This window comes from Simochromis diagramma, unplaced genomic scaffold (genome assembly GCF_900408965.1).
Source record: "Simochromis diagramma unplaced genomic scaffold, fSimDia1.1 OVJJ01000487.1, whole genome shotgun sequence".
In the NCBI taxonomy this organism is placed as follows: Eukaryota; Metazoa; Chordata; class Actinopteri; order Cichliformes; family Cichlidae; genus Simochromis; species Simochromis diagramma.
In genome coordinates, this window is record NW_024387305.1 from 3,220,406 (window position 1) to 3,237,398 (window position 16,993).

The following is a 16,993-nucleotide window of genomic DNA, read 5'->3' on the forward strand; positions in this document are numbered from 1 at the left end:
TCCCTCAATTTCACACCTCACATCAACAACTCCGTGTAAATAAGTTTATTATTATCAAACACGAACAAATAAATAACATTTAAAACAAATCAAAAATCCACAACAATACAAAATTTGCAAAAGGTTTTAGCTACAAATATTTAAGGCAACACGAAGAGTAACACTTCAAGTATCAGCCATTGATATGAAGACGAACAAAATACTACTCATATCACACAAGCAGGGTTTAATATGTGTGAATACAAGAGGTGGCGAATCACGAAGGGGATGAACGAACAGGTGTGTTTCAGCTGGGTGTCCTAATGCACCTCTTTTCCACCCACACAGAGCTTCCAGAGAACCAGCCCACCTCTCAACTGGTTTTAGTGGCGATTATGCTGAGTTGCGAGAAGTTAAGAAATACTGTGGGAAGAAAAATGATGACAGAGAGAATCTGACGACTGCCTGCTGGTTGTTGTGATAGTCCTTCTCATGGTCACTGACCTGAGTGCCTAAAACACCGTGCCTGGGATCTCTGAAGCGTAGTGCTGGCCTCAGCTTTTGTCACTTGGGACTAGTCTGCACTACACTGGGCACCAGCATTGTCTTTGTGGAAAAGGGGAAATACTGTTTTTTCCACAAAAGACAAAGATTTATAACAGCAGCAGGAAAAACACAAGCAATGCTTATTTCCCATTAAATGTAACAGTGAGCCATACAGCACAGCACATACAAGGGTGCTTTTCCAAAGTGTCTGCTCTGAAAAAGCTTATCTACCACATGTTTACTTCCTAACATCATCAAGTGGCTCTATTATAATTTTTCTCGTTTTCTGTCATAAATACTGTGGCACAGACAAAAGTTAAGGCTTCACACTGCTCTAACTGTTTTATCTACGCTTGGCTTTAAAAGAATGGTAATATCCCTAATATGGTCTTCTCAGGCACAGAAGCCCCACCCACTTTCTGCTTGAAACCTGTTTTATGAGGGGCAGCCAATCAGGAGAAAGTTGACTAAAACCGCTCATTTCAGCTAGTGAACGACAGCGAGGTGCTACGCCAAGATGTAGTATCAGATAATAAGGAAAACCTTTAACTGTTAATCATGCAAAGCCATGCTGGTAGAGTCAAACAACAAAAAATGGAACTGGAAATAAGCAGAACAAAACTCCAAGCTATGTTTCAAATCTAAGAGTAAGATTGAAGTATATTTTATTCTGTTTCATAGATGTTTATAAAGCTTATGCAGGCAAAGAGCTGCCAATGTCAGCAAACGTGAAACAAGCTGCTGTGTATCTATTAGCTCGCCAACTTTAAGGCATGTGACAGCAGTCACACTTTAAGAATATGTTTCAGGATCTGTGGTCCTGAAATTTCAGTCAAAGTGGTCACAAAGTTAACAAAAGAGGAGCTAAAGTATCTTATTTCAGACAATGGATGGACTGAGGAGCTGCACCAAGCCTCAGCAAAAGACAAATAAGGATATCTGCTACCTGTGAATCATGCAAAGCCACTCTAGTGGAGTTCATGAATAAAAATATTAGGCTGGAAATAAGCACAATTGGTCACCTTTAAACAAAGCGATTGCCTATCTGAAGACTACAATGCACAACCTACTAAAGAGTATTTGTTCCCAACACAAATCTAATATTTGACCCCAAATTTATGAACTGCTGTCTTCCTCTAGTACCCAAAGGAACAGAGAGATGATCAATACTGTTCACTGTAGCTGTCAGAACGTCTGCTGCGAGTCTATAAATCTTTCAGGTGCTGTGAACAACCCTTTAAAGTTGCTGCCAAACGATTTTTTCTGTCAACTCAACATTTTCGCACAAATATCTTCAACATGAATAATCTGAAGATGGCAAAAAAATAAATAAATAAATAAATTAAAAAATGCCGGAAGCAGACGTGACATAGCCGCTCCTCTGTAGACACCATGGTGTCAAAAATGTTCTCAAAGCCCCCGAGATGAAATACAATGATATGCATTAGTCATCCATTTGAATCAAATTTGGTTTTTGGATTTGGAAACTCTCAAATGATTAGTAATACTCTATTCATGTAATCACTAGAGGGCTCGTTAGGAGTTCTCACTGGGGCCAATTAGGAAGGTGTCATTGGGGTCTAGAGGAGGAAGCGCTCTTGGGGACCCTCTGAGGATTTGCTCTGAAATGTCCTCGTTTGGTTTCTGGCAGGGGCTCAGCAGAGAATCCAGACTTTTGTGCTGTCCTCGTCATAACCCCGCGGTGCCTTCCTGCAGCCTTTCTTTGGATCCTGAAACAAAGACAAGACAAGTTTTAGAGCTGACAAAGAAATGAAGAAGAAAGTTTTTTCTTTCTGTGGTGCAGGATTTTCAATTCATCACAAAATTAAAGGAACTGCTGCATTTTTACCTTGCAATAAAAAGCCACTCCAGTGGTTCTTATGTTACTTGTAATGACTGGGTTTGGTTTGTGAAGAAAACAGAAAAACAGCAACGATGCAGGAAAAACTCACATCATTCCTCTTTTCCTCTCCAGCGACTTCTGTGTTGCAGCTGACAGAAAGCTCTTTCCTCTGGGGCGGCCAGTCTGTGAACCCTAAACACACAAGCACGCACGCACACACACACGTAAAAATGCACAATATTTAGAACATAGTCTCTGCAGCAGCCACCAGTCATACTTGCCAACCTTGAGACCTCAGAATTAGGGAGACATTCAAAAGGGATGTTGGGTGGGGGAGTGGTATACATATACATATATATACAGAAAATTAGAATTTTACAATGTTTATTTATTGGATAAAATAAGTTAAATGTCACTGTTATTATTGTCCAGCCGGAAACAGCGGGGCTGTCCAAATTCAGAGGCTGCGTCCACCTGAGGACTCGGCCTTCGCGGACTACAGAAAGCCGGCTAGACCGGAAATGAGTGACTGTGAAATTGGACAGTCTAGCCTTCAGAATTACGTCACGAGCTCTCTCGGTGGAGTGAAACTCTGCCGTCTGCTCCTTGTTATCTAAAATATAACCGGACGCTGGCGTAAATTTTCGAAAAGTTTATTTTGCGACCCAGAATGAGTAATAAGAGTAATATTAAAACTAAGTAGCTGCAGTAGTAGAAGCCATTGTTGGAAACTGGAATTGGCCGGCCCAATCTGGGGTTTTTCAATTTTGTTGTCCGGGTGGAAAATCGGGAGAATGGTGGCTCCGGGAGATTTTTGGGAGGGGCACTGAAATTCGGGATTCTCCCAGAAAAATCGGGAGGGTTGGCATGTATGCCACCAGTATCAAAAGCAAATTTATACACTGTTGATGGAATATTAGAATTTCTGCTTCTCAGCCTAGAAACTCAGATCACAAACTACAGCTGATAGTTTCTCTTTGCCAGCATTAGAAGAACTTGTTTGATGGCACTCAACGGATTGATCAATAATTAGAACAATGTGAAAGTCCAAGGAACTCAGTGAAGATCTAAGAAGGAGATATCATAACATTCATGGTAATACGGTTATAATGTTGGGCAACGATAAGAAAATGAAATATCATGATATAATATGGGTAAAATACGCATGCACAGTGCCTTTTCCCCCCCCATACGCACATGGCGGAAAAAGCATAGCGGCGACAGAGAATGAGAAGGGTGAAAGCAGATCGTTGAATGAAACGGATGAACCAGAATTGGTTTGTAAAAATGCAACTTCAGTGGTGTGGAACTGGTTTGGCTTTCTTCTGTCAGATACACACCAGAGCACATTTTTTGGTAGATCATGCTAGCGGGCCGTCGTTATTACCGTGTTTTTCGGAAAATACGGCACACTTAAAATCAATCCTTTGATTTTCTGAAAAATTGACAGTGCCCCTTATAATCCTGTGTATGAATTCTGGTTGTGCTTACTGACTTCGAACTGATTTTATGTGGTACACGGTGCTCAGAAATATGTCAAAAAATGTTTTAGTACGACTTTCGGAAGCTACAAAGCCGCACTGCTTGATGTCAGAGCATTACGGCTACCGTAGTCGGGAGCCTCGCGGAGTAACACGTACTGTGCTTCAACATAATATTACCGTATTGTGTGTGTATAACCTCTTTTTAAGTTTTGTGGATATTATACATGGTTATGCTGAGGATATGTCAGCCAATTTCCATTGGAAATGCCTTTTGGTTAAACTGTCAGCAAGGAATTTGCATTTGCACTGTTAAATTTTTATATAACTTTAATGCACATAAAAAACAGCTGCTTGTTTAAGTGAAAATACATTGATGGGGTTTTTTTGCACTAATAAAGTTGTGGAGTTGTAAAGTATTTTGTCTCGTGTCAATTATATCCTCAGTTATATCGTTATCGCAAATTTTCAAATATATATTGTGATAAATATTTTTGGCCATATTGCCCTGCCCTAGTCACCACTTTGCCAGGGTCTGACAGAAGACCCAAACTGTCATGCTCAGATGAGAGGAAATTGGTTTGGATGTTCAGGAACAACACAGGGACCACCAAGGCTCAACACTGCCATGAACTGGAAACTGCTGGAACATCAGGATCAGTATCCACCGTGAAATGAGTTAAAACTCAAAATGGACTGAAAGGGTGCAGAGAAAGAAGTTTTTGACCCAAAACTGACACCTCCAGCTTCACTGAAATATGCAGCTAACCACATGGACAAGCCGATTGCCTTCTGGGGAACAGTTTCCTGGTTAGATGAGGCAGAGGTTCAGTCCTGTGTCCAACATGACAAGGGGTATGTTTGGAGGAAAAAGGGGAGACTTTCAAATGTAAGAACACTAGCCCAGCTGTCAAGCATGGTGGTGGCATCATCATGCTCTGGGGCTCCATACAGTTGGGTCTTGAGTGGCCAAATATCCAGCCAGAACTGTGCCAGAAGCTCGTTAATGGCTACAAAAAGGATCTGGTCAAGGTTGAACTTGCTGCAAGAAATTTAACCAACTATTAGTGGGGGTGCATGGATATATTTGAGCTTGTATGTATACTTGACTCTGTGTGGGTTGCAGAAAACCCAAAATAAATTAAATCTTTGGACTTTTAGAAGTCATTAAAGATGTGCGATGTATATGCTGTACGATGTACCACTCCACCCTGAAAAATGAAGTTAAAAATAAACAAAGACCAAAATTTCTGTGACATTCATGCCAACAGTGAGTGTATACAAACTTCTAACCACAACTGCATTTGTGTGATACGTCTTTTGACCCAGCTGGTGTACTCTTACATCCTCATGAGCCCTAATTTTATAGTGAAAGTGAGGAAAAAACAAAAACAAAACAGTATGAGTCTTTCTTACTTTAACCTTTTGATTTGCTGTCACATGAACACACAGTCTTATGAATTAATGAGTCTTCAGGTGTGGTACACCGGAACATGGGTAGTATTGTATTGTAACAAGTTACAGCTAACTATATGCATATCCTGTGCATGTCAGGAGTTAAACATAAGGTTAATCACCTGTTATGAAGGACACTTTGGTTAAGTCAAAGGAATAGAGAACATAAAGTGAAATATGATTAGCTGCTCATCCCATCCACTCATATTTTCTCTTCCTGCTGGAGAGATGATCCAGTGTTAATTTTGTTAAAAGCTTTCTCTGACTGCACTAAAATGAATTCATGATTTTGTGCACATATGTAAATACGTACACACACACACACACACACACACACACACACACACACACACACACACACACACACACACACACACACACACACACACACACACACACACACACACGAAGTCTGTCAAACAATGTAACAACATCATATCATTCAGTTTTACTATTGCAATGTAATATATTCAGAGTTCACCTTTTAGTTTAGAGGTTCAACCATAATAAAGGTTATGCCACAAAATGGAAAACATACTGTTCATTAACATTTAAATGACCTGCATCACTTCTCAGTCATGCTGACTGTTTCTTTGGTGTTTCTGTGAATTGTGGGAGTGCATTATCTCTTTTCCTCTTACAAAAGATTCTGTGTAGCCTCTGCAAAAGGAAGTAATACAGGTGGCAATAAAGGAAGCACTGAAGCACTTTTCCACAGTACTTAGAGAATGTGAATTTTCTTATTAAGACTGCCATTAAAATACTCCAGGGTCACTTTACAGTCACTTGACTGGAGAACCAGAAGAAAACCTGACTACTGACCACATGTGTAAACACAGCTTATGATCTCCTGAAAAGGTTACCTGTCGTCTGAGCTCTCTCTCCTTGGCGAGCTCTCTGTCCCAGCTGATCAGCTGCATTCGCTCTCTGGCTGACAGGTTGAAGAATATGTCGTAGACCTCATAAAGTGCAGCGCGCAGCTGGAGGAGCAAACAATTACAGAGCGGACGATGGCTTCAATGAATGCGTGCAGTCACAGTAACTGTTGTGGTAACTGCTAATGGAGCGAGTAATTGTTGAGTTGACGGTGTGCAGGAGAGCAGAGAGGTTAACAGATGTGTTTACAACATTTATACCTGCAGTGTGACTCTCTCCTGCAGTAAGAGGTCCTGTTTGTTGCAGAGCTGAGTGCTCTGCTGCCGGAGGGCCTGCAGGAACTGCTGTGTGTCCTAAATGAGCAAAAGCACACACACAGCAAAGATTGCGCTGTTATTTAGTTATATTTATCATGAATATTATGTTTACACAGAGACAAACTGAATGGTGAAATCTGTCAAATAGATATTTAAAATATTCATGGATGTACGATTAAATTAAAGTACAAAAAACAAAAACAAAAAACGCTGCCAGCACCTGCTGGTTTACATGTTATTTAGTAAAAATTTAAATTTCACCAAAATTAAGAACACAGTTGCTTCAGCTGCTGAAGATACCCCCAATTTTTTTCTTCTTCTATTCAAATATCAAACATGGATGGTATAATAATCCCTCAGTCCATTTGAGGGTTGTTTTTACAAACAAATGTAAGACATTGAAGACTTCACTGCAACATTCACACTTTTCAAAGCCATCCAGTGGCTGTGACTGGACTTCTGGTGGTCGCGTTTTGTTATGGTATAAAAGACAAGATGTTGCCAGCAACACTGTGTTCATGTGCGTTGGTTAATCTTATGCTTAACCCACTACCAGTGTTTTAGCCTGTCCAGATGATCAGATTCATCTGTCACTATTAAAAAACAAACGAACGCAAAAACATCATAAGTGATGGAAAATATTTGTTTAACGCGACCCCTGATTGAGGAAGTCTCTGTTTTAGACGGTATGCTGCACTGTCAAGGACTCCAGGAAGGATCGCAGCTGCATGGCTGTAGCTAAAGGGTATCCTAATAAATTAAATTAGGCACAGCTGTACACATCTGCACACAAGCAGAGCTCATTTAATGACAATAAGAGCATGTGCTGCAAGAAACAGACGTGTCGCTGCTGTCTCCACTCACCCTGACGGTGCGCACCAGCTGTGTCACTCTCTCCGTCCTCAGCAACCTGCGAGTTAGAAAACCCTTCACAGCCGCTGCCAGCAGGGGGCGGTAGTGCTGCGAGCTGGAAGGCTGAGGAAGAGGAGAAAGAAGGGAAAACGAGTGATGAGAGAGGGGTGAATAATGAGAACCAGAGGGGAGGAGAGAGGAGAATGCTAATTCCATCAGTGACAACCAATTAATTTCCCACGCAGCTTCTCAAGGTCTTTTGGTTGGCATCTGTTTAGTGCATCAACGCAAGTGGACTCGTGGCTCATCATTATAATAGAGAATAATAAGCAGAATAATAAGCAGCTGATGTGCCATCACTCACTTGTTGATTCAAGAGCGGTTGCATTAAAAAGACATGTTTGTTGAACAAATGTACTTCTACTGAAGCTGAACTGCTGTGCGGGGAGACGTATAAAAGCACAATAACAGATAAAAAGGGATGCTGATGAGGATTAAGACATGTGGGGGGTGGAGTGTGTTTTACATGAGCGTGTCAGCCAACTGGTGATGACTAAAAATCCTTCAGATAAAAGGGTGAGCAGGGCAAGCTTTCTGCATCACCCACATGAGTGGACAAATATTATGGTAATACCTGAGAGAGGGTAGAAAAGGTCAACGTGTCCCCAAGACGTGAGCCTGACATGGAGCAGGGGAAGGACACGCTCTGAAGGAGACGATAACGGACTGCCAGCGCCTGAGAGACAGAGAGACACATACGGAATAAGAGGAAAAGTTCATGTGTATGTGAGTGCACATTTGGGAGCAGGCAAGGTTGGAAAATATTGAATTGGAAAGGACAGCAAATGAGGCAGGAGAAAGAAATTAATTGAGGGTAGAGACGAAGAGACAGAAGGGGGAGAGATGGGGCACAGAGGTAAGAGGGATGAGATGAGCAGCAGAGCAGAGGGATGACCAGGATGATGAGACGAGAGAGATGGAGGAAATTAATACAGCCAGAGAGTAAAAACAATGTTGGTGGAGGTATAAAACAAAACAAAAAGTGGGATCAGAGGAGAGAGGAGGTAAAAAAAAAAAAAGGAGGGAAGAGAAGGCAAAGGGACCATTAGCGGTGGCACTCAGCGGGACGATCTGGCACTTAACCACAGACGCTCATGAATTAAACAAATTATCCTTTCCTTTTCTGTGTCAATTCCCTCGATCCCCTCCACCCGCTACCAGAGAGTCCAGCAGACAGCTCGCTCTCATCACAGCGCAGATGATGGAAGGACGGAGGGGAGTCAAAAAGAAGTCTTTTTATGAAACAGCTTATGTTAATTATATTGTTGTTAAGGATACATAAATTAAACAGAGCCTGTGATTAACAGGGCAAGGACACGGGCCAAGAACAAACACAGACACAAGCTGAAGAAACAGGAACCGGTTGCCAGAGAACAGCAGGCGTCCTTGAAGTCTTGCATGTGCGCACACACACACACACACACACACAGAAAGAGGCGACCGTGCCAGCTCGCCTCTTAGGGATGTAATGAAACATTTATGGTAGAAACCCTTTTTTTTTTTTTTTCTTTTTACTGGGGAGAGTCTGAAGGTCTCTTGTAATGAGCAAACGTCTGTAGTCAGCCCACGACCTGGGTCTCCAAAAGCTCACTCTAACAGGTAGGGTGACAGTGTGTGTGTGTGCGTTTGCGTGCACATGGTCACATGTGGAACAATGCCAGAGTCTTTTTCAAATGCCTGCTTCTAGTTTCAAAGAAACATTTAGGGTCAGTATTGTATTACCGCTCAGTAAATTGGCTAGAAACTCACAACGCCTGTTTTCCTCGTCTTTAAAAGATTAAAACTGGAGCTCAGTTTTTATTTCTCATAGGTGACTTTGGGTGAAGTCGGAAACCTTGGCGGAGTGAATTATGGTTGCTGTACTGGAATTACGCAGTGCTAGATCTGTACAGCAATACGTGATGCAATCTAATGCAAGAAGCAGACCAATGGGAGGGAGGTAATATCACTGACTGCGTTTTTACCATATTTAGACTTAGAATAAATGATCACTTGTTCGGGGGTCTCAGGAATATATAATTTCAGATTATTTTCTCCGGTTTCTTGATGTAATTTGACAAACAGCTTTAGATTGCATCAAATAAAACAATGACAGAATGACCCTGACAGTGCTCTATACCGCTTCTCTATCATTGTTGAAGAAATCTATTAACAGAAGCAAACTGTCTAAATTCCTTTTCTAATCTGTGGCCTATTTATTTAAACTCATGATTGAATACTCTGTGTAAAAAAAAAAAAGTTAAAAGAACTGTTAAAATATTAATAGATGCCACTCAGATATGAGTAAATGCTGTATTTCTTCTCAACTTTCTTTGTGCACGTGAATATTTTTGGCAACAGACTAAAGAAAAGTATAAAAATGTTTTTCAGCGTATAAAATGCAATATTTCTGCGCATACAGCAGTTTCTGGATAACATTTCAAGTCTTCAATCTATTTCAATCTATTTTACATCAAGCTATCCAACTTACAACTCATATTGAACAAATTATTAATAATAATTAATAAATAAACAGGACAGGTGTAATAAGCCTACACCTGTATTTTTCCTCCCATTTAATTCAATTCTTTGTTATCATTCTTTATTTTTTATTAGCATTTTTGGTTTGTTATTGTGTGACTTACTGTAAGTAATTATCATCGATATCATCTAGCACTTAATATTCTGAGATCTTTTGTGAATAAACAAATCTCAGTGAGATGTAGAGTGAAATTACCATAAAAAAATAAATAAAGTATAAACACTCTTTTTATTTAACTGCAAACACCTTGGGCGACATGTTTGATGTCAGCTCTGTATGCATGATATTTTAAAGCTGTTCTGATTAAATCCATTAGCTGCAGCAGTGGTCCCTAAACTTTTTCTAACCATAGCACTTCCTCAGATCTAAAAACATTACTTTTTTAGCACTATTGGTTAATTTGATAGTTTTTTTCTGTACATCAAACATTCCTCACTAAGACGATAACGATGAGCTGGTATTACCAACTAAACATATGCAAATAATTATCATCGTTATTAAAGTGCACGATTATTCTCATTGTCAGTTCTATAGATTTATTCTTGGACTCTGCTAAAATACTTTTGTAAGAGTCAAAATTCAAAATAATCCTTATTTGTTTTATACTGTGCCACGGGGTAGCCCCTCAGAGCATCCTCTCTCTCCACCAAGATGACTTAAGCCAACTTTCTTCTGATTGGCTGCCCCTCATTCTCAAAAGGTTTGAATAGGAGGTTACCATATTAGGGATATCCACTCCTAGTGACATCATACAGAGCAGAAAAATGGGTGTTTACATCAGTCTAAAGTCTTTGGGTTATATGTGCTTACACTGTACAATTAGTTAAAACTTTATCAGGAGATTTTGATCCAAATTGGCAACAAACCATCAGAGGTGCAGCAAGTATTAAACAAACGAGTTTGGGAAGAAAATACCTGAAATATACAGAGTAATTTGTACATAGCTGGACTCTCAAATAAACCTTCTGCCACTCTTTTTCTTTGCTTCACATTTGTCTATTTCCACACTTTTAAAAAAATGTTTCAGATCTATCATCTAAAGGAAATATATGAATCCAATAACAAAATAGCAGTAATATGTATAGTACAATACAATAAATAATAAAATAAGTCTCACCTGTAGTAGCTCCTCCTGCTGTCTCCTGTGCTCCTCTTGCAGCGCTCTGACCTGAGCAGCGTGTATCTCTTTCAGCTGCTCTCGCTTATCCCTCTGACTGCCGAGACCTTCACACCACTGCCCTGCAGCTACAGACAGGAAACACAACATGTGGTCACATATGAAATTCACTGTTGGCCCACTACATTTGCCTACAGGTAATTTGCACAACTGTTACTATATTTTATAAGATTTGAAAAATTAGCTTTCTAATGATGTAGAGTCTGGGGTTGAGTCTAAATATTTTCTCCTTTTCCCCTTTTTGTGGCACAAAGATTAAAGAAGAGCTGTTATCTTTTTTCTTTACCTTTATTTTCTGTCATATATTACACTTAAACCAAAATCTAAAGACATCATTATGGGCGAGGTGTCTGTCAGTGTCTGGGTGAGCTGTAACATTACCAGCACACCTAACCATTTATAGCGTTGAGGCACCCGAGGCACGATGGAAAGAAAGGTGTCACCACTCGATCAAAGAGTTTTTTTTATACAACACCTCATCATTTCCACGTGATGCACTATCCCCTCCTGTATTAAACATCAAGAGTCTCCAACTCAAGACAAAACAACACAAAGACGCCGGCTATTTTTGGTGCATGTATAAACTGTCAGGCCTCAAACTGTTCTAAACACTGTGTTTCAGGCAGTTTGTTCTACTCTTGGCTCTGTATGATGTCACTGAGAATAAATATCTAATACCTAACATGGTTATTTAAACACCACTTCCTCTTCTCATCTTACCTCTGGGTGTGCTGGAGTTGGGTCTGACAGAGTCCACTCCCCCACTGGTATTGGCACTCCCTTCCAGTGTCTCCTCCATCGTGTGCATTAGCAGTCTCCGTTTGACCTTGGACACCCCTCCCTGACCATCACTGCCACTCTGTGGGGTCAGATGCTTTTCTTGCTCAGGATGACCTTGTGACCCTGATCCTTCAGTGAACCACAGGCCAGACGGTGTGTCCACATCATATGACTGATTTAGAGATGGTGAGTGGGTGGAGTTGTGACCTTCTAGGGCCAATTCTTTCCTTCTTTCAACAAGGTGTTTACTGTTATCTGAAGGCACTGAGATGTAACTCCGAAAAGGAGGATCAGATGGAACATTTCGGAAAACATCAGGAATGCGCATCTGCTGAGCCACAGAAAGGATGCATTTACCAGGTGGCTGCTGCTTTCCGCAATCTCCAGGCTGTGCAGAACTCCCGGTTAGTGCTTCTTTGCTCACTTTTTTCCAACTTTCTCTCTCTGCAGATAAGGTTTTGATCAATCTGCGCTCGCTAAAATCACGGAGCTCATCCCCGTTCTCCTTAACTGTGAGGGGAACATCATCTGTGTCACTGACAGTCGCTTCCGGAACTAAGTCTCCATGCATGTTTCTGTAATTGTTATATAACTGTCTGCTCGACCACTTCCTGTACTCTGCATCACTGCTATTATCACCATGAGCTCTCTGCTTGTCCTCCCAATAATCACTTTTTATTTGCTCATTTGTCATACCCTTAAAACTTAACTCACTTTGCAGGCTGCTCTCAGCTTGGCTGTGACTGTCTTCTTTCAAGTTTTCTTTCACCGTTGACTCAAGATCTGTGATCAGAACCTTAAGACTGGACAGGTCTGACTCCAACTGATCTATGTGCTGTGAACTCTCGGTTAAAATGGTTGTTACTTCCCCTTCAACTGTGAGATTCACTCCGGGAGGACCCACTATAGGACTGTTTTGATGACTTGGATTAACTTCTTCAGAATTGTGATGGTCTTTCAAACCAGTACCAACCTCAAGTTCCCCCTTTGAGGTCTCCTCCACATCAACCTTTTGTCCACTTTTTCTTTTGTAGTGAACAGGGCTCCTGCAGAAGCTAGGGGCTGGGACTGTGCGATATTTCCCTGCTCCTTTAAAAAAAGCTGGAGGATCTTTAACAAGGGAAGTTTCTAATGGCTGTTGCTGGATGAAGGCAATGAATTGTTTTGGCTTTATTAAGACCTCCTGTGAACTGTTCAGCCTATTACTTATGATGATTGTTTCTTCATCAACACTAGTCATTTCCTTATTATCTCCATCTCCTGTTAAATGTGTCATATTTTTCCCAGAGAGTTCACTTTCAATCATCCGCTCATTCTCATAGGATTTCTTTAACGAAGTTTCCACTGACGAGATAAAAGTACTTCTCTTGTCTTTAGTCTTCTTCCCCTCTGCAGTCACAGTGTCCTTGTAAGGGATCTCATCATTCTCCTTATCAGAGCTGCTCTGCTCCTCTGCCTTTGCTCTTGGCTGTTCTTGGGTTCTCTCTTGGATTTTAGTGTTTTTGGCTTGGTTCCTAAGCATCCGCTGGCGCCGTCGATACTCCTGAGATTTCTTCAGCAAGGCCTGGAGGCTCAGACGATAAGGCTCCTCAGACAGCTTTGAGTCTGCTTCATCTACCTGGTTGTCCTCTAGTTCAGTCTCTCTGGGACTGCGCTGAACACACAGTTCTGTTGTAAGACGGTGACGAGTGCTTTGTGTGTGTGTTGGATTATCTGAAAAGCTGCTTTTTTCCAAAAAAGCAACTGAGTCCTCATTTTTGTCTAAATGTGCATCTTTGTCAGGGTCATGCACTGAACTAAAGGGATCGTTATCATCACGCATCACACTGTCCAGTTGACCATTTTTAGATTTTTCTGTTGGTAAAGGATTACACAAGAGTGAATCCTCCTCAAATGACGTGCAACGAACTTCTCTCAAGTCTGTTAAGTTATCACAAAAAGATGACTCCCGCCCACTCCTCTCTAATTCCTCTCCATCTATGGGAGGGTGGCTGATAATATCTGGCATCTTGGCGATTGTATTTGAGGTGTTGTGAAGAAAAAAGCCCACTGTGTTATAAAATCCTTCTGAGTAGTCGAAGACATTGCTCTCGTTTTCTGCATTAATCCCTTCAGGGATAGCAGTACAGTTTTCTACATTCTCGTTGGTGACGTAACCTGAGGAGAGCGACTGGCAGCTTGCACTATGTAAAAAATTTGGCTGTGATCCTTGTTGGCTGTTAACTTGGTCAGTAAGGCATCCTTCCTGGTAATTTTCCTGAGGTGTCATGTTAGAGGCGAAAAAGGCACTATATGTCGTCGATGTCAGTGGAGGAAGACAAACACCAACTTTTCCTTTCGCTGCAGTTGGGAGCGAAACATTATCACTGCTTCCCGCAAAAAAATCATCCGGACACACCAGTCCACCAGTGGTTTTACGGAAATATGAAGATTGTGTGATAATTTCTGACTCTTGAAGCAACTCCTCGAGTGTTGGTGTCTTCCTCAGCTGGAAAAACATGAGCAGAAACAAAAATAATGCAATGAGATTTTAAAACATGTGCTCTTCCCTGTTCAATACAACAATGCCAAACACTGATTATGCCAAAAAACATAATTACAGCTATTTTAGTTGGTAATTTTAATTTTCAACACTTATGCATATAATGAACTTTCAATACATCTTTTTACAGGGGATTACCCTGGAACTTTAAAAATAATTTCAACATACAAACAAATAAATAAATTATTAAAAAGCGGGGTGTACAAGGTGGAGTACAGTGCGTTGTCTGGTAGAGCTAGGCCCAGAGTAGTGGGTGTTTTGGACCATAAAGTCCATCTGCCAAGGGCCATGTACATATATACCACAGCTTCCACTGCAAAATGTCCATACTGGCAGATGGAAGCTTAAAAACGGCCCAGGTGGCAGCAGACTTCCTTGGAAGACCAGCAAAGTATCAACAGGAAGAGAGATGGACAGGCAAAGCCTAATATTCAACTCGGTCATCCACATCCACTACTAAAAGCAAACCAGGTAGGAGTCCCTCAGTGACAGACGGGCAATGCAGCAGACAGACCTTGCTACCAAAAGGTTCTCAAATGTTTTCTGTGTTCTTGACTCAAGCTGAACTTTGAGTGATTTGGGTTTTTAAGGAGGGGCTTAAAAAGATTTAAATGAAAGGTGTGCAACTGATTTAAAACACAAAACAAATAAGAGATTTGTCTTGTGTTTGAATATAAAAATGATAGTTTTTGCACAACTGCCAAGAGCCAAAGCCAAAACTTACATTAATTCCAATTAATTGCCCACCCTGTGAGCCAGTATAGTGACATTTCATGATGGCTGAAGCAACTGTTTTACTGCATCAATGGTCCATTGGGTAAATGCATAACGTTATTTGTATCGGCGCAGGCTATCAGCCAAAGAATACTTGATTAATTGCAATATTTGAGTCCATCTGTATTGGACAAATTTATATAAAGTGACCACCCTCTTGGGAGGTGGATAGTCCAGATTCAAGCAGAATTTGTTTTTTAATTATTTCATGTAATTACTCACGTTAAATGGCACAGCTGGCCATACAGCACCTGAAAGCGCTATAGATTTACTTCTGTCATATTAAACTGTATTGTTGCATTTGAGCCCACAAATCATATGTGCAAACTGTGATGTTGATGTACTATTATACATTAGACGTCTCTCTCCCTATAAAAGAAAACTAAAGATTACAATATTCCTTCCGTATTTTGTGCCCGGACTCTGTCATTCTCAACTGAAGCTGCTCTCACACAAGGAGCCAACAGCATAGGTTACAAACAAAACAAAGCTTAAATTACCTGAACGCTGTGCAGAATCGTCTGGATGTAGGCCATCCGGGGATCATCTCTGAACTGAACTGTGTGGGCAGCAGCTTCGTCTCTGAGTCGACGCATCTCCTCTCTCTGTTTCTCTGAGAGCTGTTGTCATCACAAAACAGACATGAGTTATCTGGAATTAATACTGTTTCATTTCAAACAAGTCTGCTTCTGTTTTATCATTATTATTATTATTAATGGATGCCTATAATTTACATTAAAGGGAGATAGGCAGCATGTCTCAGTGACTGAATTAATATGCGTCATTTTCCTTCAAACTAAGAGTGCATCTATCTATAAAAAAATAAGTTCAGCCTTTTGCTAAAATGATCAACCATGATGACAGCCGTAAACTTATCCAGCACCAGAGGAGGGAGGATGGATCGTCCATAGAAGCGGATGACAGAGGATGCAGATGAGGGTCTGTGGTTTTCCTCCTCTTTCTCTTCTCTTCTCCTGAGCTGAGGAAGAAGATGCTGCACAAACTCTTCGTATTCCTCCATTACTCTTCATCGGAACACAGTAGAGAGTAACTTTGGGCAGTTTAACGGCTAAAAAATTACTACCAAGTTATTGTTTGCTAACGCTAGTTTGCTAGCTAGCTTAGCTAACATAACGCTAGCTTTGGCTGCTTTTTGTTACCGTTTAAAAGTAGACGCATAAACTTAAAAAAAAAAAAAAAAGAAGACACGGGGTTAAACTCAGCAAAGGTAGACGCTACAGCTATACTGTTGGTCCTCTTATAAGCAACACAAAAGACAGTCTGGTCAGGTCCACTGGGGGGAATCAATGTTTACATTTTTACCGCCTCTCCTCCGGGGCAACAACCGGGTAAAGAACGACAGTGACGGTTACAGAGCGCCGAAAACCCGGAGTGGATTCACACCAGGGTTCAACAAACACCCCCTTTACAACACAAAAGCATTTCACGGGAAAGGAAGAAAACCGCTACAACGTTACGTCGGACAAAGTATAAGAAGTGGATTTAATACTTAAAAAATAATGAGAAGAAATTACTTTTCACTGAACTCAGACTAACGTGATACTGCCCCCTACAGGCCTGACTGACCAAAGAAAAACATGCAGAAAAGTATGGAGATACTTTGGTGTCAGACGGAAGAGAATTAAGGGAATACAACGCTCGCATTTATTTATTTATTTATTTACTGGTTAAATATTTTTACGATTAAAATTAGAATCCAAAGAATTTAAAAATCTAAATTTGCTTGTTGTTGTTCTTCCAGGGCCCTGTCCCAAAAAGCAAGTTTATGT

The 16,993-nt window shown here is 40.8% G+C and overlaps 1 protein-coding gene across 1 annotated transcript; it reads right to left on the reverse strand.

Annotated features, from left to right (window-relative positions):
- Nucleotides 1-33: 33 nt before the first annotated feature.
- On the reverse strand, nucleotides 34-16,785 carry si:ch73-100l22.3. The gene is made up of 10 exons (XM_040004480.1): nucleotides 16,087-16,785; nucleotides 15,704-15,823; nucleotides 11,828-14,375; nucleotides 11,048-11,175; nucleotides 7,984-8,085; nucleotides 7,362-7,472; nucleotides 6,441-6,533; nucleotides 6,168-6,284; nucleotides 2,478-2,560; nucleotides 34-2,255 (listed from the first exon to the last, which is right to left on the reverse strand). The coding sequence occupies exons 1-10, from the start codon at nucleotides 16,222-16,224 to the stop codon at nucleotides 2,096-2,098; spliced, it is 3,600 nt and encodes a 1,199-aa protein (XP_039860414.1). The 5' UTR covers nucleotides 16,225-16,785; the 3' UTR covers nucleotides 34-2,095.
- Between the last annotated feature and the right edge of the window lie 208 nt (nucleotides 16,786-16,993).

Coding starts and splice junctions, on each gene's coding strand:
- si:ch73-100l22.3 (XM_040004480.1), bottom strand. CDS start 16,224: ATGGAGGAATACGAAGAGTTTGTGCAGCATCTTCTTCCTCAGCTCAGG. Junction 15,824..16,086: donor GATCCATCCTCCCTCCTCTG/GTGCTGGATAAG, acceptor TGATGACAACAG/CTCTCAGAGAAACAGAGAGA. Junction 6,534..7,361: donor AGCTGGTGCGCACCGTCAGG/GTGAGTGGAGAC, acceptor TTGCTCATTTAG/GACACACAGCAGTTCCTGCA.